Source organism: Mesoplodon bidens, assembly GCF_964165515.1.
Source record: "Mesoplodon bidens genome assembly, chromosome: 2".
NCBI lineage: Eukaryota > Metazoa > Chordata > Mammalia > Artiodactyla > Ziphiidae > Mesoplodon > Mesoplodon bidens.
The window spans coordinates 109772931-109793848 of record NC_138177.1 but is presented as its reverse complement, the minus strand read 5'-3'; the positions used below and the strand labels follow the sequence as shown (position 1 = coordinate 109793848).

The 20918-nt window shown below is 38.6% G+C and overlaps 2 protein-coding genes across 5 annotated transcripts in view; one reads left to right on the top strand and one right to left on the bottom strand.

Moving 5' to 3' along the window:
* Positions 1–5948, bottom strand: part of SELENOF (selenoprotein F) — a 37749-nt gene extending 31801 nt beyond the window's left edge. Inside the window, exon 1 of one of the 2 annotated variants that reach the window (XM_081224353.1) lies at positions 5812–5948. In XM_081224353.1, coding sequence (XP_081080479.1) covers positions 5812–5895 — 84 coding nt within the window. In that variant the 5' untranslated portion in view covers positions 5896–5948. The remainder of the gene's footprint in view (positions 1–5811) is intronic. The other variant, XM_081224352.1, reaches the window with a different exon arrangement.
* A 543-nt stretch (positions 5949–6491) lies between these two features.
* HS2ST1 (heparan sulfate 2-O-sulfotransferase 1) overlaps positions 6492–20918 on the top strand; it is a gene marked incomplete at its 3' end in the record, with an annotated part of 192212 nt that continues 177785 nt past the window's right edge. For 2 of the 3 annotated variants that reach the window (XM_081224349.1, XM_081224351.1), the window contains exon 1: positions 6492–6969. In XM_081224349.1, the coding sequence (XP_081080475.1) occupies positions 6846–6969 (124 nt within the window). In that variant the 5' untranslated portion in view covers positions 6492–6845. The remainder of the gene's footprint in view (positions 6970–20918) is intronic. The other variant, XM_081224350.1, reaches the window with a different exon arrangement.

Here is a 20918-nt window from a genome sequence, read left to right as displayed (position 1 = left end):
ACTTGGTTTTATTCTGGCATTTACTGAGCACCTACTGACAGGCAGCATGAACATGCAAAACATGTATTTGAGTCTGATGACATCTTGATTCAAATATCAGCACAGAGCAACCTTACTTCTTAACTTCTGAATAGGAATAATTACCACTTACTTCACAAAGTTTTGGGGATTAAAGGAGAAAAAGTACAGAAAGCATCTTGTATTCTGCCCAGTACACAGTGAGTACTTAATAAATTTTAGAATTATTCCCACCTTCCACTGTGAAAGCACACTTAAAAACTACAAAACACTACTTATTTTTAAGTCATTATATTAGACATGGGGTAGAGATAAGCGCAGGGGAGATATAATGTATCTTTTAAATTTTTTAAAATAAATTTATTATTTACGTTTTTTAAATTTTTGGCTGTGTTGGGTCTTCGTTGCTGTGCGCCGGCTTTCTCTAGCTGCAGTGAGCGGGGGCTACTCTTCGTTGCGGTGCGCAGGCTTCTCATTGTCGTGGCTTCTCTTGTTGCGGAGCACAGGCTCTAGGCACGCAGGCTTCAGTAGTTGTGGCTCATGGGCTCTAGAGCACAGGCTCAGTAGTTGTGGAGCACGGGCTTAGTTGCTCCACAGCATGTGGGATCTTCCCGGACCAGGGATCGAACCCGTGTCCCTGGCATTGGCAGGCGGATTCTTATCTACTGCGCCACCAGGGAAGCCCTAGAATGTATCTTGAGTTCCATGAGTGAACTACTTTTTTCTCTTATGTCATTGGTTTTGCAGACTTAAGGCTTTGAATCTAAGAACATCAGAACATATTTTTAAGCACTTCATAGGTAAGTACCAAATTCTAAATAATATAGAAGAGTTCAAAATTATAAATTATGCCCACCCACCTTTTTATTATCAAAAAGTAATGAACAGCATTTAAATGTGCACAGTAAGGCCAAATATTAAGCAATATTGTTGCTTTATTATTATTTTTGGCCACACCATGTGGCTTGTGGGATCTTAGTTCCCCGACCAGGGAATGCACCTGCGCCCTCAGCAGTGAAAGCTTGGAGTCGTAATCACTAGACCGCCAGGAAATTCTCCTAAATTTTAAAATAATTAGCCACCCTTCTAAGAAAGACATAGTTTTTTTTTGTTTTTTTTTTTTGCGGTATGTGGGCCTCTCACTGTTGTGTCCTCTCCCATTGTGGGACACAGTCTCCGGACGTGCAGGCTCAACGGCCATGGCTCACGGGCCTAGCCACTCCGCGGCATGTGGGATCTTCCCGGACCGCGGCACGAACCCGTGTCCCCTGCATCGGCAGGCGGACTCTCAACCACTGCGCCACCAGGGAAGCCCGAAAGACATAGATTTTAAGGACTGGGTGGGATAACCCTGACTGGGATAACCACTTAACAGTTTAGGACTTCTCCAATTCAAAGTAGGATTGACAGGCTAAGAGACTCCTTTGCATTAGTCACTGATTTATTTTTCTGATATTACTGAGTTCTTTATAAACATAAGGGTTATTGGCTGGGAAGCTGTAATAACTATAATGTAACATCACCTTTTCAGGCAAAAGCCTGGTATAGCTATACATTTTATTACACTTATACATTCACATGATTGTCTGTCTCTTAACCAGTCTTTACTCAGAAAACTCATAGGTTTCTCATGTAATAATTCTGAACGGATTTCAAATCTGAGACGAAATACATGGATTTACAGACGAACCCCATGAAAACAAATACCAGAAACACAGCCTTTACGGCAAGCTCTTACAAAGCACCAGATACTTTGCTAAACACTTTACATCATTATTCTCTTTAATCTTATTCCCCTATGAAAGGGGTATTATCCTCATTTTACAGGATAAAAGGGAGAGAAGGGAACAGAGGCTTAGGACAGTTGAGGTAATCTACCTTAAGACAATACAACAAACGTTAGATGGCAGCATCAAGATTCTAATCCTGGCCTGCCCTCAAAACCCTTAACCACTGTTATTAACTACCACCTTTCACAGAATCCATGATACACCATTATTGTATGCACCACTAAAAATAACAAAAATGCTGACACTTGCGCCACCCATTGAAATAAGACCAATCCGGATGTTAACTTGTGAAGAAAAGGGGGTAGGCGTAGGGGATGGGGTGTGGTGTCTCAGTATCAATCATACATAAAATCATTTTATACTGCTTCCAGTACAGTGCCTTTCTTTTTAAATTAATTAATTTGTTTATTTTTGGTTGCATTGGGTCTTCATTGCTACACGGGGGCTTTCTCCCATGTCCCTTGCATTGGCAGGTGGATTCTTAACCACTGGACCACTAGGGAAATCCCTACAGTGTCCTTCTGAAAGAAGTAATATGTATGAGCTGAATGAAGAACTGAGTACCACTTAGTTCTGGGACACTCTAAAAAACAGCTCCTTTAGGCCATACGAAAATATTTTTTTCTAATGCTTAAGCATACTCAGAATGTATTTTCAATTAAATCATTTATATCCTCCCCGTTGTCACCTCATTGGAATATTGGTAACTATGTGTTGCTACTAACTTTAATTAGAGCTATTCAGAGGCACAGACAGTAATAAAAGCTCAACCTGTCTAGTCTGAGGACTCAGAGGTGTGAATTAACAAAGTAGGAGCTAAGTCTTCTGCCGATACCAGTAGCTCAACCTCAGGGCACCAAGAAAGTCTTCCTTCATTCCCTTTTTATTCATTTGTCAGGTTCCAAAGCTTTGGCTTATTTTTATTACTGCCAGCTACTTATTCCACCTGGCCTTTCTTCCCCCTCAGGCTAACTGTGAGATGCAGTTTTTCTAATTTCTTAAGAGTTTTTTCAACAGTCCTCTGTACTTCTCTTTTCATTTTCAAGATTTTATTGCCTTCTTTTCTTAAAAACACTAGTCATTACAGAAGAAAGAGACAGGAGTAAGCTTTAGAGAAGTTAAAACAGTTCAACAAAAAGGTGAATTGCTCAGACCACCCTTTCTAAATATTTTCAGAGTCATTATGTATTTGTTGGAGTGGGTGGGGTTCATCACTGTTCTACATAACCTACTACAGATATCTTAATGACTTTGATAGCAAGGAACAAACACTAATGAACTAGAAGGCCTTTCAAGCCTCTGAAGGATCTAAATGTACACTGAGGCACAATAAAACAATATATAAAAGAAAAGTGGCCCCTGTATTCTCTTTGGCTACACTCGGCATGGGAATGGAGGGATACAAACCACACACAGAGCTTTGGTGCAGTTGTGAATCTGTAATACAGCATAATGTATGACGACAGAATATGTAAGGGAGAGGGTATGTAAGACTTTGCAAATCTGGAAATGGGATGTAAGTTAAGCCTTGCATTTTATCTAAACACCTTACTTTAGGTCTGGTGAGAGGGAACATGGTATGTGAGAGGTACTAAAATGACCCCAATTTTCCACCTCTACCATTTTGCTCTCCCAGTAGAGGTAAATGCTGGGAATTAAGCCTGGAGAGACAAACAAGTAAGTGTTAGGTCAAAGAGGCCCTGTTAAGGCATACTGAAGATAGACTTCAACTTAAAAGCAACTGAGAGCCATTGAGGAGTTTTAACAATGACCGACCTAAGTTTGAGAAAGATGACTTGGATGCACTGCAGAGACTGAATTAGGAAATGGGGGAAAATGAGATCAGGAGAGCAGTTACAGAAGCTGTTGTGGCAATCCCAGGCAAGCAAAGATGGGGCCTGAATTTAGGTACTACCTGTGGAGGTAAAATTAAATGAACTGGCTTGGAGATTTTTAAGGGTTTAATGACTAACTGGGGTCAGAGAGTGAAAGGAAAGAATTTAAAATGAATAATTTCCGGCTTGGGCAATTGGGAAGCTGGCAAAAACAACAGCTTAGATTCTGATAATTAAAGGGCGAACTAGGAGGTTGTTATTTCTAAGGAGAGAGAGGTTGGTGGCCTAAATAAGGGATTAATAATAAGTGGATGAATCTGAGAGACATTTAGGAAGTAAAATCAACAAGACTTGGTAATTACCTGGATGTGAGGTATGTAAGAAAAGGTAGGAGTCGAAGATGAGACCCAAGTTTCTGGCTTCAATTCTGTGGGTGGTCACTTTGGTAGATTGTTTAATGGGCATAAATTCCTCCTACCTTGGTATGTACACTTCTTTGCAATGTGACTATGTCACTCTTCTCACGCAGAGATGGAGTCCATATCCCTAGCCCTGAAATCCAGGCTGGTCTTGTGACTTGCTTTGACAAATACTGTTATGTGAAAGTGATGTATGTGATTTCTGAGGCTAGGCTTTAGGAGGCATTGCAGCTTTTGCTCTGTAGGAGTGCTGCCTTGAGACTGCCACGAAAAGAAGTTGGTCTGGCCTATTGGAGAATGAGATGTCACATGGATGGGAACCTAGCTGACAGACAGCACCACTAAGAATGAAGCCATCCTCGACCCTTCAGTTCAGCTGACCTACCGGCTCAGCACAGCTGCGTAAATGAGGCCAGAGGAAACCAACAGAGAAAATGCTCAGCAGACACACAGAATTACAAGAAATCGTTATTTTAAGCTTTGGGGGTGGTTACACAGCCACAGATAATGAAACAGTTAAAGAGAGTGTAATCAGGAGAAGGCAACTTGAAATGTTATTCTTTTTTATCTTTTCGAGGTGGTGAACGCAAATTGCCTAAGACTGACAATAAATTCTTGAGTACGAAGTTTAGAAAGGGGTCTTCCAGTAATTTCTAAGGCACCAAATGACTGAATAATGGAGTATTGTAAAGCTAATTATAGAAGTAAAGAATCCACCTTTTAGGCAAGGTTACAAAAGGAAACAGGCAGGATCTTTAAACTCCTTGATTAAAGAAAAGCCCAGGTGTTTGTAGGGGCTTTCGGTATAGACCCTCACTGCTCCAAACCTTGGATAAATTAATTAAACCAGGTTTCTAGGAGAATACTTCTCAGCAGGCTCAATACAGAGAACTCCTGAAAAATTAGGCTGATAAAAGACACTTGTAAAAACTCCAACCATAGTGTATATTAAACAGTTTTATTATTCACATAAACATGGACTAAAAACTTCTAAGGAGAAATTAACAAACAGTAAGTTGTTTGTGAGTGAATAGGAAAATAAGTAGAATTTAGCCCTTCCCCATTCAAAGATAAAAAAACGCATCTGTTCTATTAATTGATAAAAACGAAATAAAAACAACTTGGTTAAACACCGTCCGATTTTAAACGAGATGAAAGCTATCATTTTAGAAAATCAATTTCAAAAAAATTATGCTTTAGTATGAAATAGCTCCTTTTATTGCAACAATGTTGTTTAAAATCACAAATGGCACTGAGGTGTACCCAGCAGCATATGAATTCCACAGAACAGAGATTAAAGGCTGTCTAAAAGTGACATACAGAGACCACAGACAACTGACAGAAAGAAGTAAAAAGGAAGTGCACCCTGGACCAAAGACCTCAGGGCTTTAAGATTTGGGAGCCTTGCCACAAGGAACGACAGTTCCTTGCATTTCTGCCAATTTAAAAACAATCTTCATTCCTGTGCAAAACTTAGTGCCCTTTATTTCGTTCACAGTGTGTCTTACAAATTGTACTCAAGATAGTCTAAAATCAGGAGAAAAAACCGCTAGAAACCCGGGACGGGGAAAGATAAGTATCAAACGAGGAATTAAGCCACGTCGCACTCTGGCCGCAGCAATCGCTGAGGAAGCCCTATCCTCCCACCCTTTTCAACTGTGGCTCCCAAACGGGACCGAATGTTCTGTCTTCCTCGGCGCAATCCCTCCCACTCGCCCTGGGGCTGCAGCGGAGGTGACCTCCACTCACCGTTTGAAGCACAGTCACCAGCAGCAGCCGCAGCCCAAAAGCCGGCAAAAGCCACCCATCCAGCCCGGCCGCCATAGGTGCCATCTTCCGTAGGTCTCCGGCTGCCCCGAGGACCCCTCTGCTCGGGGCGTCTACTCCAGAGCCTGATCCAAAACAGGATGCTAAAGGCCGTTAACGTCAAGTCTCTTATTCTGCAGAGACGGGTGTTAACTAAGGGCATATGGAAGCTTAAAGGTGAATAAATACCTTTACATTTGATATAAATATGAAGTCGCTGGGTCCTTTCGATAACCCATTTCAGGCATTTTCCTAGACTCCCCAAATCTGTGTTTCCCCGGGCTCTTTCATTCACGACATTTCCTCAAGCAGCCAAGAAGCCCCGCCTTCTCCAGTTTCGGCCTGCCTCCTTCTCCAAGTTTACCCAATCGAATGCCGCTTTCGTTGACACCTTAGGCAAAGGAAACCAACCGTGACACGGGCCAAGAGCTAAGCCCTGGGGTTCTTCGGTCCAATAAGCACAAGCGAACGGGAGCAGTGGGCGGAGCCTCTGGTTGCTGAGCAGCGTACGTGGATGCGTGCGCATGGTGGCCGAGGGGGATGGGCAGGGGGCGGGGCCGAGGGCGGCGCAGCCGCAGCCGCAACGTTGGCGGAGGAGCGCGCGGCGGCGAGCAAAGGAGGGAGGGAAGGAAGGAAGAGAGGGAGGCAGGCAGGCAGGCGGGCGCGGGGCTCGGGGACTGAGGCGGTAGAGGGAGGCGAGAGCCCGGCAGCCGCTTCGCACTGTGTTCGCTGCGCGGGCTTTTGGAGGGGCGGCCGTGGAGTCGGCCGAGGAGAAGCGGACACCGGCGGCGTTGGTGCTGGCGCCTGGGGGCGGGGGACTGGGGAAGCGAGAAGGGGGGTCGCTGCGGTGCTTCTCTCGCTGTCGCGCTTTCCTTGCCTTTCTCCCGGCTCGGTGGGCTCCTCCCGGCGTCTCCTTTGCCTCCGGGGCCCCGATCCCCGCCCCCCGCGGTATGTCTTGATCCCGAGCGGCGGGTTTCATGGGGCTCCTCAGGATTATGATGCCGCCCAAGTTGCAGCTGCTGGCGGTGGTGGCCTTCGCAGTGGCAATGCTCTTCTTGGAGAACCAGATCCAGAAACTGGAGGAGTCCCGGTCGAAGCTAGGTGAGGAGCCGTGCCACTCTGGGCTGAGTGGTGTGTGGAAGCGGCCGGGCCAGGGAGGCAGTGCTGCCCGAGCAAGTGGGCGTTTGTCTAACCTGAGATCTGGCTCCTCGGCAGGAGGCTGAAAGAGGTTGCAAAGAGAGATGGGACTGGGGCCATGGAGAACACAAGCTTCAAGAATGGTGTGAATTAAGCTTGGGTGGTATGCTGGGCTCGCGAGGTCACGGGGCAGAGGTTGCAAGGTTGGGCTTCCCGGAGCCAAAGAGTTACCCTGAAGTAGGCATTCCATGGGGAGAGAGCAAGATAAGAGCGAACTCGTTGGGGAGTGGGCACTGACTGTTGGAGGAGACAGAAACGCTCAGGCTTGCGTGTTCTCTCAGAAGCCTTACAGAAAGCCTCGGCAGTGTCAGGCGAGGGGTATTCTAATTTGAGATGTGGGCACCTGGTTACGGAATCTTTTGGGGATGGGGAGGTTCGCGAAGGGATAGATGCGCAGAAATGGAGGGAGATGCTGGAATGACGGTGAGTAAAAGAAATACACTGTAGTGAGTTGCACTCTTGTGCTGGGGGCAGCAAGGGACCGCACAACTGACGGGAGAAATAGGCTGTGCCCAGGTAGGACAGGAAAGCAACTAAAAAGCTTCCGTGAGGTACTGAAACGAGGCATCCAAGCATTTAAATTCTTTTTTAGCGGCGCTAAACTGCCATTATTTTGAGCTTAAGAATAGGGATGTGTGTGTACGTTACTTCGCGGCAATGTTGGTGTAGTGAATTTAGGAGGAAAGGTTGAAGGGGAATTGCTTTAGTGAGATTTAAGTTTATGAAAAGAAGAGTGCAAAAAGTTTACCATAGGTTAAGTACCTTAAAGAGTTAACAGTGCTTACTTTAATTACGGAAGAGGTCTGAAGTACAAAAAGTTGGAGTGTGATGTTGTGAAAGACCCGAAGAATGCACAGATAATAGGTACTTTCAGATTAGTAGGGAACTTCGGCATTTGGGAAGAGCTCGGTGTGGGGAGGGAGTATTAAAAGAATGTCAGCAGTACATTTTGATTTAAAAACGTACATGGCACTGAAAAATCAGCTCAGGAGGCTGTAATTTGAATGTGGAAAAGTAATGTGAAGTATTTTTATGCGTACACTTTCACCTCAAAATCATTTAAAATACTTTTCAAAATGCAAATAATAAAATACCAGCAGCACTATAATTTAGACTAAGAAGTAACAGATGCTGCTGTGGGTGATGATTAATATTTAGGAAAAATGTATCAGAAAATAATTGAAATACTACAAGTAGTAGCTGACTATTTGCAGTTTTGATAGACTTTGCAAAAAGCCTTGGAGACATTTTAAAGAGCAGTGTATCAAAGAGCATCAAATAAATCTAGCTGAAGTGCAAGTAAATTTGAAGAGGAGCTAGGAATAATTCCACTCCTCAACTGTAGGGTAGAACTTGCCCCGTACAGTTTCGAACAGATATCAAATTTATTTACTATGATTTTATTAATATGAGTCTTGTATGATGGAAAAAAATTCACTTTAAATATTGAAGGTTGGCCAATATACTCTTTTTGTTTGTATCTGTTTAGCAGCTTTGAGGGTATTGTGGCCTGATTAATGATCCAGCTTTACAGAGAAAAAAATGACTCCTCTTAAAGAAAGTTGAAAGTTATATTAAATTAAAATTTGTATTAATTCTTTGTTGTGTTGCTCTTTGAATTTCTTAGACACATTACAGTAGGTTGGGATAATTCAAATGTTAATTTTCCTTTGTTGCCTAACATTTTTTTTTCCATAATGCTTGAAAGTGTTTTCTGTAGGCACAACCTTAATGATTTTAAAAAGAGTTATCTGAGGATGTAGAAAGCCACAGGTAGTAGTGTTTTTTCATGATTTTTTACAGGAAAGGAACCTTTATATTCCATTAGAAATAGTAAATATGGATTAAACTAAATAATTCTCAAAAAGGAGCCTCAGATACAAAACACTAGAAGGAGCTAATAATGGAGATACAAAATTATGGCAAATAAAATATATAACTTCGTATCAGCAGTTTTGATTAAAAATAAGTCTTATGAAACAGGCAGTACTAAAACAGATGTTGTCAGTTAGTAATCTTCCTTAGGAAAGGAACACAGAAGGAGGCATATTTTGACAATCAGACTCTGTACTAGACACTTTCATATTTGATATTCTTATTTAATCTTCCAAGAACACCATAGAAAGCCATTTTTACAGATGCGGGAACAGGTTCAGAGGTTATATAACTTGACCACATAGCTAGTAATTGGCAGAGCCAGGACTGGAACCCAGGTATGTGTGATTCCAAATCAAGTTCCCCTTTAATTATACCAGGCTGCTTGGGACTTTATATTGACATTACACTAAGATGTAGCAGTTTGAATAGAATTTTTAAACTGTAATACCAATGTTTAATTGCATTTATTGCTAAGAATGAATGTCATTCTTAGAAAATTCAATTTCTGACACAAAGGAATTAGTTTAGTGTAATGTCTGTTGCTTGTTTATACCCGTGTAACGAACATAATTATATTACCCAATGAAAGGACTGAAATAGATAGCTTATTTCTGCTACAGGGGAAAAAAAACTCTGGTGGTTTTCTGTAAGTGGTAAAATCACAACATAAAAAGCATTTTTGTTTTGACATCAGAAAAACTTAAACACACATCACTTTTCAGAAACTTTTGTGGTGTCATCCGTCACACAGAATTTCGACTTACAGTGTAGTCAAATTTATTAAACTTTGCATTTATGGCTTTAAAAAAAAGAAAAAGTTAAACATTTTGCTCTTAAAAGTTTTCATTGTTTATCTTTTCTGTTATAGAAGATTCCAAAGGATTGCATTTTCTGATAATGCTTTGTATGCACCTTGGTTTCAGAATATTTTGATGGTGAGATCTCTAATAGAGCGATAGTTGTATTCAAAACTTAGGTGTATTCATTGACCACTTGGGACATTAAGTATATAAACAGGAATTCCTAAAAACCAATGTCACATAATAGAGTTTTCTTTTATCTTTTTTTTTTCAACGAATATTGGATGGCAGTATACACGTTACTTTGCATCTTTTTTCATTTAATATCATAGAATATCTTTCCAGGTCAATAAATATAAATTTGACTTACTCATTCTAATAGCTGTATAATATTCCATAGTATACATGAATCATAAATTCTCCAGCCATTATGCCAATAATGAACATTCAGTTTATCTCTCCCCCCACCACTTAAAAAAATTTTTTTTTTTACCATTTTCTTTCTTGGTATTATAAACAGTGTTATAAGAAACATCCTTATATAAGTTTATTTAACTCCTTATTTGTTGGTACTGTTTTCAGTAGGATAAATTCTCATGTTAAGGGATTACTGGAACAAAAGATGTATGTATTTTATAATTTAACAGATCTTAAAATCTGTTACTTTCCAAAAAATTTATTTCCCAAGGGTTACAATAACCTGCACTGTCAACACATACAAGCCCTGGATGGGATGCTGTCAGCTTTTAATTTTTGCCACTCTGAAGCTGTGAAATGGTATGTTGTTGCATTGATTTACATTTCCTCAACTTCTAATTAGGTTGAACATTTACTTGTTCATTTTCATTTGTCTGTTGGGTAGTAGTTTATCTTACCAATTTTTAGGGTTTTGAAAATATATTAGAAGTATTAATCTTTTATCTGTTTTATGTCTTGTATCTGTTTTTCTCCAGTTTTGTCATTTGTCCCTTGATTTTATGGTATATTTTGCTTATACAGAAGTTAAAAAATTTATGCAGTCAAATCTATGAATTTAGGCAAGTAGGTGCCTTACATTGCTTGAGAAGACTTCTCCCAACCAAGATTATGTTCATTCTCTATATTTTATTAGTATTTTATAACTTTTATTGTTTACATTTAGCTCTTTAAAGCAGTCATATGTTTATTGTAGTTTCTCTCAGTGAATGGCCACTTATGGCAAATATTATATTAATAATTTATCTTTTTTCCCCACTGTATGTTACAGTTCTTCTTTTTGTCATATATTACATTTTCATATGTTCTTGGATTAATTTTGGACTCCATTTTATTCCACTAATCAGAGATTCTTTAGATCTTAGGGACCCATATATAGGCTTCAAGGCATCCATGAATTCCCTGAAATTATATACATAGCTTTCATCAGATTTGCAAAGGAGTATGCAGTCTCCTTAATGGTAAGAATCACTGATTTGTAGTAGATGGTTTATATTTAATGGAGTGAGTGCATTTTTTGTTTTTAATATTAACGTATTACAACATGCAACTTGTGAGTTAAATTTAGGTTACAAGCACATTAGTTATGAACAATTTCTCTGGGGTGTTATACTGAAAAAACTTTGTTAAAATGTATACAAACTTAATTTTTCTAATGAGGTACAGTCTATAACATGGAGTCAAAATGAACACTGTCACTTAGGTTACTACTTAGTTGCTTAGCTGTTACTTAGAACTCTGCATGTCAGGATTTGTTGCTTTTACAAAGTAATTCTTTCTGAATCTTGAGAACACACTGTTGCTAATGCTGGCTGGTGGAACAGTCAATGAAACCTTTGTTATATAAATGTAAGAATTATGTGCCTGATAACTTTATTTTCTATACGGCCTAAGCATTTAAAATAATATTTGTTGTTCATATGCTTATAACACAACTAAATAAATTTATGGATGCATTAGGACATAATGTTTTAAATGAGGACAGTAACTCAGAATGGATATGTAGGCATCTTCATTGGTCAAAATTATGTTAACCCCTATGTTCTTAAAACCCTCCTAAACTAATGAACTAACGCCAGGGCCAAGGTTGAGACTGCTGTTTGGAATTTGGTAGTTTTTACAAGTGCCTGAAACCATACATACCTATAAAATATTCCCAAGAATGATAGATTTCTCTACTTATGAAATTGTTTGCAAACCTTACAGTGGTTACTGTTTAGAGGACTTATGGTTTAATTGGAATGCAGTTATTCTAGAATTGCTAATTGGTGTCTCACTTATGAGTCCTAGACAGGTTATCTAGTGCCATGGAGTAGTCAACTGCTACAGTTGATCTCAATTAAAGTAATCCTAGGATATCTCTCTACCACTCTGTTAAGCCTTCTAAGAGATTTTGGCACTTAGTGAAATTGAAATAGTAATGAATATTCAAACACTGCTCTCCAAAATGACCACTTTTGAAGGGTGTACTTATAAATGGACTTTATAATCAATGGTTCACTATAGCCTAATTATTTATAATTATCTGCCCACCTACTAGTAACTGCGTTTCTGTACTTTGCCTTTCTGCCTGTTAATTATAGATTAACTGCCTGTTGGACCACTTGTGCACCTGATTCTGTTCCCTCACCTACTTAGAGACGTGGTTCCAGAAGTTTTCCCTCATTCTCCTATAGTTATCATTTCTCCCTTTCTGCTGGATTCTTCTCATTAGCATGTGAACATGCTATTATTTCTCCCAACCAGAAACAAAATGGTATTTTTCTCTTGACTCCTCTTTCTCAGCCAACCTCTGTCTCATATTTCAGCTTCCTTTAGCAGTAAAACTTTAAAAAATTGTCTATTCTCACTGTCGCTGATTACCACAATCACCAGTAACTTCCCTAAATCCTACGGTCAATTCTTGGTCTTCATCTTACTTGACCAATCAGCAGAACTTGACACAGTTGATCACTTCCTCCTTTTTGGTAGACTTTCTTTACTTGGTTTCCAATATATCATACTCTTGGTTTTCTTCCCCCATCACTGGTCATTTCTCTGTCTCCTGTGTTTGATTCTTTTTTTTTTTCTCTTCAACCCCTTAACATAAGAATACTTCAGGGCTCAGTCCTTGGAACTCTTCTCTATTTACTCTTCCTTAGTTGGTGACTTATATGCTGACAGCTTCTAAATATGTATTTCTAATTGAGCCCTATTTCCTAAACATTAGATTCATGTAACTGAGCTACCTACTTGAAATTATCTTTGAGTAATTAATAGACTTCTCAAACTCAGTATGGCCAAAACAAACCTTCTGATATCTCTGTACACTGCCTCAACACCGCCACCCCTCAGACTCATTTTGTCTCTGACCTTCTTTATCTCAGTTGATAACAGCTCTATCCTTCCATTTGCTAGGGTTTTACTTTCCTTTTTCTCATGCTCTGCATCTAGTCTGTCAGAAATATCTTGTTAACTTTATCTTCAAAATATTTCTAGGATATGACTACTACTCAACACTTCTACTCTTATCACCCTAATTCTACTCTTATCACCCTAATTCAAGATACCATCATCTCTTCCCTGGATTACTGCCATGTCTTAACTAGTCTGTTTGATTCCACACTTGCCTCCCTACAGACTATTTTTTTTTTTTTTTTTTTGTGGTATGCGGGCTTCTCACTGTTGTGGCCTCTCCCGTTGTGGAGCACAGGCTTCGGACGCGCAGGCTCAGCGGCCATGGCTCATGGGCCCAGCCGCTCCGCGACATGTGGGATCTTCCCAGACCGGGGCACGAACCCGTGTGCCCTGCATCGGCAGGTGGACTCTCAACCACTGCACCACCAGGGAAGCCCCAGACTATTCTTAATATAACATTTCGGGTGGTCCTTCTAAAATGTATAAAAAAATCCTGTCACGCCTCTGCATAAAACTCTTTAGAAGCTTCCTTAAGAATTAGAGTAATGCTAGCTGCTTTTAAAACAAAGTCCACAATTTTATTGGCTAAACACAATAAATGACCCCTTTTTTCCCCCATGATGTTTTAGGTGATCATTTTGGTGGATGGTTTTCCTCTTCACAAGTTATTCAGGGTCTTGGGTACTTTCTGTCATGTAGTTATGCCATCCCCTCTGGCTTTGGAGCTCTCTGCTGTCAGCCTGGGGAAGAAGCAAGAGAAGGGTGAGGAGGTGCATACCCCTTTCTCAACTTCTTTGACTTCTTTTACCCTCAGTCTCTTGATGAGGACTAGTTACCATCTATCAATATATGCAAGGGGGGAGGCTGGGAAATGGGTTTTTTAGCTGGCAGCGACTTAGTTGCAGCTGTGTCCTATGGAAGGTGGGGGCATACATTTGAATTTTTTGAATCCTTTTGAATAAATCTTACAATTTATTTAGACTTGTTTTGTGACTCAGAATATAAACTGTCTTGATTAATGTTCTGTGTGAACATGAAAAATGTATATTCTGTTGTTACAGGGTAGAGAATGCTGTAACTGTCAGGTCGAGTTGTTCCAGTCTTCTGTATCCTTGATTTTCTTTCTGCCTACTTGTTCCATTAGTTATAGAGAGAGGGGTTTTGAAGTCTCTGGTTATGATTGTGGGTTTGTCTATTTCTCCTTAGAGTTCTGTTACTTTTTGCTTCATGTTTTTTTGAAGTACTGTGATTAGCTGTATGAATGTTTAGGGCTGTCATGTCTTCTTGATTAATTAACCCCTTTTTCATTATGAGATGACAGTGTTTGTCCTTGGTAATATTCTTTGCTTGAAACCTACCTGGTCTGTTATTAATATAGTCACTTTTGATTAGTGTTAGCGTGGTGTATCTTTCCCATTCTTTTAGTATTAATCTATTTAAAGTGGATTTCTTGTAGGCAGCAAGTAGTTGGGGCTTGTATCCAATTTCACAATCTCTCTTATAAATGAGGGTGTTTAGAGCATTTACTTTTAATATAATTATTGATGTGGTTTGAGTCTGAGTTACTGTTTGTTTTCTTTTTGTTCCATCTGTTCCCCTTTTTCTGTTTTTCTGCCTTCTATAAAATTAACTGAGGATTTTGATTCTATTTCTTCTCATTTGATGACCTATTAGCAGTGCTGTTTGTTGTGTTTTTTTAATGGTTGCTTTAGGGTTTATGGTATACATTATACTACTTAAGGTATAGTATAAGAACCTTAGTCATTGTACTTCCATTTTCTCTCTTCCGGTTTTTCACTATTGTTATATATTTTACTTGTACATATTAAGTCCTGTGATACGTTGTTATTATTTTTGTTTCAAGCAATCAGTTATCTTTTAAAAAGATTAAACAAATTTTATAGTATTTTATATTTACTCATACATGTATCATTCCCAGTGCTTTTCATTTCTTTGTGGAGATGCAGATTTCCATCTGGTACTCTTTTCCGTCATCCTCAAGGATATCTTTTAAAATTACTTGTGCTGAAAATCTACTTGGTGATGAATTATTTTCACTTTTGTATGTCTAAAAAAGTCTTTGTCTTACTGTGTAAGAAATTTTTGTTGGGGATAGAATTCTAGGTTGACATTTTTTCTTTCAGTACTTTAAAGATGTTGCTCCCTTGTCTTTTGGCCTGCATTATGAGATGAGAAGACTGCCATTGTTCTTACCTTTGTTAAGCTGTACATAATGCCTTTTTTCCCTTTGACTGCCTTTAAGATTTTCACTAGGTTTTAAGTAGTTATAATGAACCTTGCTGTAGTTTCTTCACTTTTTTGTGACTGGGGTTTGTTGAGCTTCTTGGATTTGTGGGTTTATAGTTTTCATTAAATTTGGAAAGCTTTGGACATTATTACTTCATATAGTTTTTATGTACCATTTCTCTTCTTCAGGAACTCAGATCACACGTATATTGGCTACATTAGCTGTCATAACAGTTCAGTGATGTTTTACTGATTTTTCCCAGGCTTTTTTCTTTTTGTATTGTTTTAAATAGTTTTTTACTGCTATGCCTTCAATTCACCAATGCTTTCTTCTGTGGTATGTAATCTGCTTTTAATTCCATTCAGTGTATTTTTCATCTTAGGCATTTCTTTTCCATTTCTAGAATTTCATTTTCGACCTTAAAAAACAAACAAAAAAAGACTTCTGTTTCTCTCCTTAATATGCTTTTACTTTATTTTGTTGAACAAATGGAATATTATTATAATGACTCTTTTGATGTTCTTGTCTACTAATTCTGCTATCTGTGTCATTTTGGGATTGCTTTCTATTGATTTATTTTTTTCTTTATTATGGAACACATTTTCCTGCTTTTTTTTTACATGGCTGGTAAGTTTTAATTTGATGCCAGACATTATGAATTGTACCCTTTTAGGTGCTGAATATTTTCAGATTCCTAAACATATTCTTAGGCTTTGTTTTGGGACACATTCAACTTACCTTGAAACAGTTGGATCCTTCTAGGTTTGCTTTTAAGTTTGTTAGATGGGATCAGGATAGCCTTTAGTCTACGATTAATTTTGCCCCACTGCTGAGGCAGTACCCTTGCAGTTCGTTTCAGAGTACTCTACCCAGTGCCCTGTGTATTACAAGGTTTCCCCACCCTGGCTAGTGGGAATGATGGTTGAGTGAATCCCAGAAATTTTTCCACCTGCCCCTTTCGGGTGACCTCAGTTTCTTCACACGTATGCACTGATTGGTACTCTGCTGAAAATTCTCTTTTTTTGCAGCTTTGTCTTCCTTATTACTCTGCCCAGCAAACTCCAGCTACCTTGGCCTCCCTGAACTCCCAATTCTGGCTCCTTAAGTTAGGGAGACTGTTGGGCTCTGAGTTCCCCTTCTCTGTACTGTAGCCTGGAAACTGTCTTCAAACAGTCATATGACTCACCTCATTTCTTTTCTCTCTCTTAAGGATCACCATCCTGTACTGATTTCCTGTCTAAAGTTCAGTGCCTGAAAACTGTTGTTACATATTTTATCTGTTCTTTTTCAGTTGTTTCAGGTGGGAGGATAAATCCCCTGTTGCTCCATCTTGGCTGGAAATGGAAGCCAGGTGGCCTAGTTATCTTTGATTGTATATCCCTAGGTTGACTTAGGGGAAAGAAGTGAAGTTGGATAATTTGAATTACGATTGACAACTAAAACTAATATTATAAACTTAGGGGCAAAATAATGTTTTATCCTTCTCCGTTTCCTTATAATTTCTAGCATGGTGTTGCACACAGGCCCTTAGTAAATTGTTTACTCAAAGTTAGAGGCAAGTCTTACCCACAATAGCCATATCTCCTTCCTTCCCCATTGAAGTTTCAAGAGGACTTCAGTTAATTCTTTTGCCTGTTACCAATTTTACTCTAACTTCAAGAAACTAGTTCTTATTTCATCCCTTTAGATGCAGCTGAGCCAAGTGAAGCTCTTTCAAACTGGGCAATGAAGTCTCTGGCTTTAGAAGAGGTTTCTGCTTTTCCTGTCAGTATGGTTCTTGAGCTAATTGATCACATCCTTGCTGGGATGGGTGAATGCATAGTCCTTTTCTTTCCTGTATTCCTTTTGTAATACCCCTATTGCAAGCAAAGTAGTAGAGAAGGAAATCATAAGGGATGTTGGTACCAGTAGTAGTTGTGATCATTATGTTGCATCAACAGAAAACATACCTAGTTTACCTTAAGGTGAACAATTTTATTATAGTTACCAGATCTTCAACTTTGCATGATATAATTCTTGCTGAAGATAGTTATATTGTAATGAATCCCTATGGGTACTATAAAGTGTCAGGGACAACCATTTTTAATTGAAATTGTTGGATTCTCCTTTTGGGAGATAGTGATTTGAAATATTGCAAATTGATTTGGTACTTATATAAGAATTTAAAACTGGATTTAGAGGGAAAGAAATGCCCATTTTGCTAAATTCCAGTAGAATTTAGGAATCATCCATTGTCACCTTATCACATATCACCTTACATGTTTCTATTCTTTATTCCTAAGTTTGTGACATAGCTAAAAATAAGTGATTTGTACAGTAAAGCACACAAAAATGAATTTAGAGATTCATTAGATGGTGTCTGAGTTGGAAAATACCTTAAAATTTTGCTCAGTATGGTTATGGAATGAGGCTAAGGGGTTATGCAGGTACAGACTAGCTCTTGGCATATTTATTTCTAATCATAAATTATGCTTGAGTTGATTAATGAATATAATTTAGAGATGTTATTGGTTCATTGATAACATGCTCCTGGTATATATATTCCCTTTATGCTTTGAAGCAAAACAGTATGGGAAATGGCCTGATCAATCTAGTTGATTTTTTTCCTGATAAAATAAGTCAGTAAGTGTTGGTATCCGGCTCTCCATAGTTGTCTTTATACAATGAATTCTGTTCTGAGTTCTCTGTTACTGTTGTGCTTTCAAAATAATGCCTTGTTACAGTATACTTTTATTTTAGTTAATAGTAACTTAAAAAATATATAAAGTTAAAAAAAACTAGCTGCACAGCATAAACATTATAACTAAAATCCTACTGCAAAAAATGACTTTTTATTGGTCTTCAATAAAGAGAGTTGTAAATTCTCCATATTGCTCTTTTTTCAAAGAGCTTGGTGATTAAGTAGGGCTGTTTATGGTTCTTTACATTTCTAAGGTATGACAGAAAAGGACAATATCTTAAGAATTTAGTGATAAGAAGAATATTTTGAATATTTGGAGGAATATTGGAGCTTTGAGCAAATTGAGTTGTTGGATTTAAATAAAATCAATAAAATCCTCCTTCAGCCTTGCATTTGTTAGTTATTTCAGCTTTGTCCATGTCAAACTGAAACTAGTTCAGCGATCAGATTTGATACTAAGATTCTTGATCAAATATGACTGAGAAATTTATGATTATTTTGTATTTGGATGTTAGAAAGCTGCTTTCAGTTGCCAGCGTTTTTTATTTCACCATAGTTCTATTGCTTTTGGACAAAATGCACCCATCTCTTTAATAAAGTGTTAACATGTTCCCAGTGTGTTATACATCTGGCAGAAAACCAACTTAGCTCTGTTGTTTCCTGCATAGAAGAGCTGATTAGAAAGACTGACTTGACATGATCTTAAGGTATGTTTTAATAGACAGCTTCTTCATTTTGTTGAAGAGGATAGAATAAAAACCATTCATTTTTGTCCTCTAGACTATAAATATCGTATTTTCCCTTCATGTTTTGAAGGTTAAAACAAAGAAAAAAGGCAAACTTGTGATGCTATTTTAGTGTCTCAAAATACGAGGAAAATTAGGGGTATGTATGACTTTTTGCTTCTGAACCTGGGTATAGTTAGTGATGATAGTTTCTGTTTGACTTGGGATGAGCCTGTCCAGGAATGTCTGATCAATGAGATGTAATTATGTGCCTTTTTTGCCTTTGCGCTTGGTTCGAACTCTCTGACTAATTAAGCCTGTGACTAGTTATAATCTAGTCTTCCTCATGACCACTTTGACTTCCCTTTGGTCTTTTTTTTTTTACTTGTTTAGAATCTTTCCCTACTTTGCCCTTGGACCCATGTTTCTTAAATGGTTTTCTGCCTTTCCCACCAATGGCAAGCCATCATGACCTCTAAACCTTCTACTGTAACAGGCAGTGATAACCAACAGTTGTTGAATACTAATTGTGTACTGGGCATATTTTAGGTATTTTATAAATTTGTAACTTACTTAATATGAAGGATGCTTATTCTGCTGTCCTCAGAGTTACTGGGAAGATCACATAATCTTCAAATGGTATAAGGAATGTGAAAATGTTTGTAAGATATAAAAACTACAATTTTGAGTTGTTGTTAATAGTGATAATAATACACCTGCTTTCTCTTTGATGTTGTCTTTTGGTTTAACGTAGTTTAGACTTTACATTTCTTCCTGCTGTAGGCTTTCCGCAGGGCCCTACCTCATAGGATCACAGTTGTCTGATAAGTGTTCAGATAAATCAAATGACAATGTTACATGAGTTATAGATTTGACATTCAGATTAGCTATTCATTTCTTTCCTCTCTTAGGAAGGAGTAATAATCACTGTGAATTCATATTATTATTTGCTCTTAAAGATAGACATCTATTTACTTTCATGTAGATTATAGAATAGCCCTTGCCTTTTATTTTTTATTTTTTAAATTTTTGGCTGCGTTGGGTCTTCGTTGCTGCACGCGCGGACTTCCTATAGCTGTGGTGAGTGGGGGCCACTCTTCGTCACGGTGCGCAGGCTTCTCATTGCGGTGGCTTCGCTTGTTGCGGAGCACGGGCTCTAGCTGTGTGGGCTTCCGTAGTTGTGGCACATGGACTTATTTGCTCCATGGCATGTGGGATCTTCCCGGACCAGGGATCGAACTTGTGTCTCCTGCATTGTCAGGTGGTTTCTTAACCACTGTGCCACCAAGGAAGTTCCAGCCCTGGCCTTTGCCCTGGCCTTTTAACATGACCAAACTTTCTTCCCTCTTTCCTACTAATCCTCGCCAGCTTGGCCGTTTGAGGATACATTTTTTTAAAAAGGCAGATTAAATTTGGTTTGTGAAAGGAATTTCAGTGTGTGTGTGTATGCACATATATGTATTAAATAACTCCTTAGCTTCTAAGTACTTTTTTAAAAAAAAGCATTAATGATGGTCAAATTAGTGAAGGAAAAAGCCCTGTTTCTCCACTATGGAAAAAGTTTTACGTGGTAGTTCCTTTATTGTCAGTTATCCCACAGTGATTCATTGTCATATTCTCAAATAGAGAGAAAACATGTGCTTTGTATCCTTAGTTTTAATTTAGGAATTTCAACTTTTTCTTATTTTTTCACTCAGATATAGAATACAGTAGGTTGTACTTTTATATTAATTGCTGGGATCATGAGAATCCCAAAGACCAGAATTCTTGGCTTATACAGAGTTTCAAAGGTTTTTTGTTTTTTGGGTTTTTTTTAAGTCAGGTCAACAATTACTTGCCATTCTGCAATCAGAAAATTTGGTAGGCCAGAGTGATAGAGGCTTTGAGAAATAAACTGGTGTGATCACCTCTTTCATCATATATTACTGCTATTTGTTTTTTCTGGCATTAGAACGTTATTCTTAAGTACTGGTCAGCCATGCTGAAGGTTTAACATAAAATTGCTATACACAATTTCATGAATAAGCAATGATATGATTTGCATATTATAGTAACTTTTATGTTTATGAAACATAAAACTTTTAATTTTCCTAATTAGCAGTGAAAACATTTTGACCAAGATGCTGAATTTGTTGGGGGCTCTATTTACT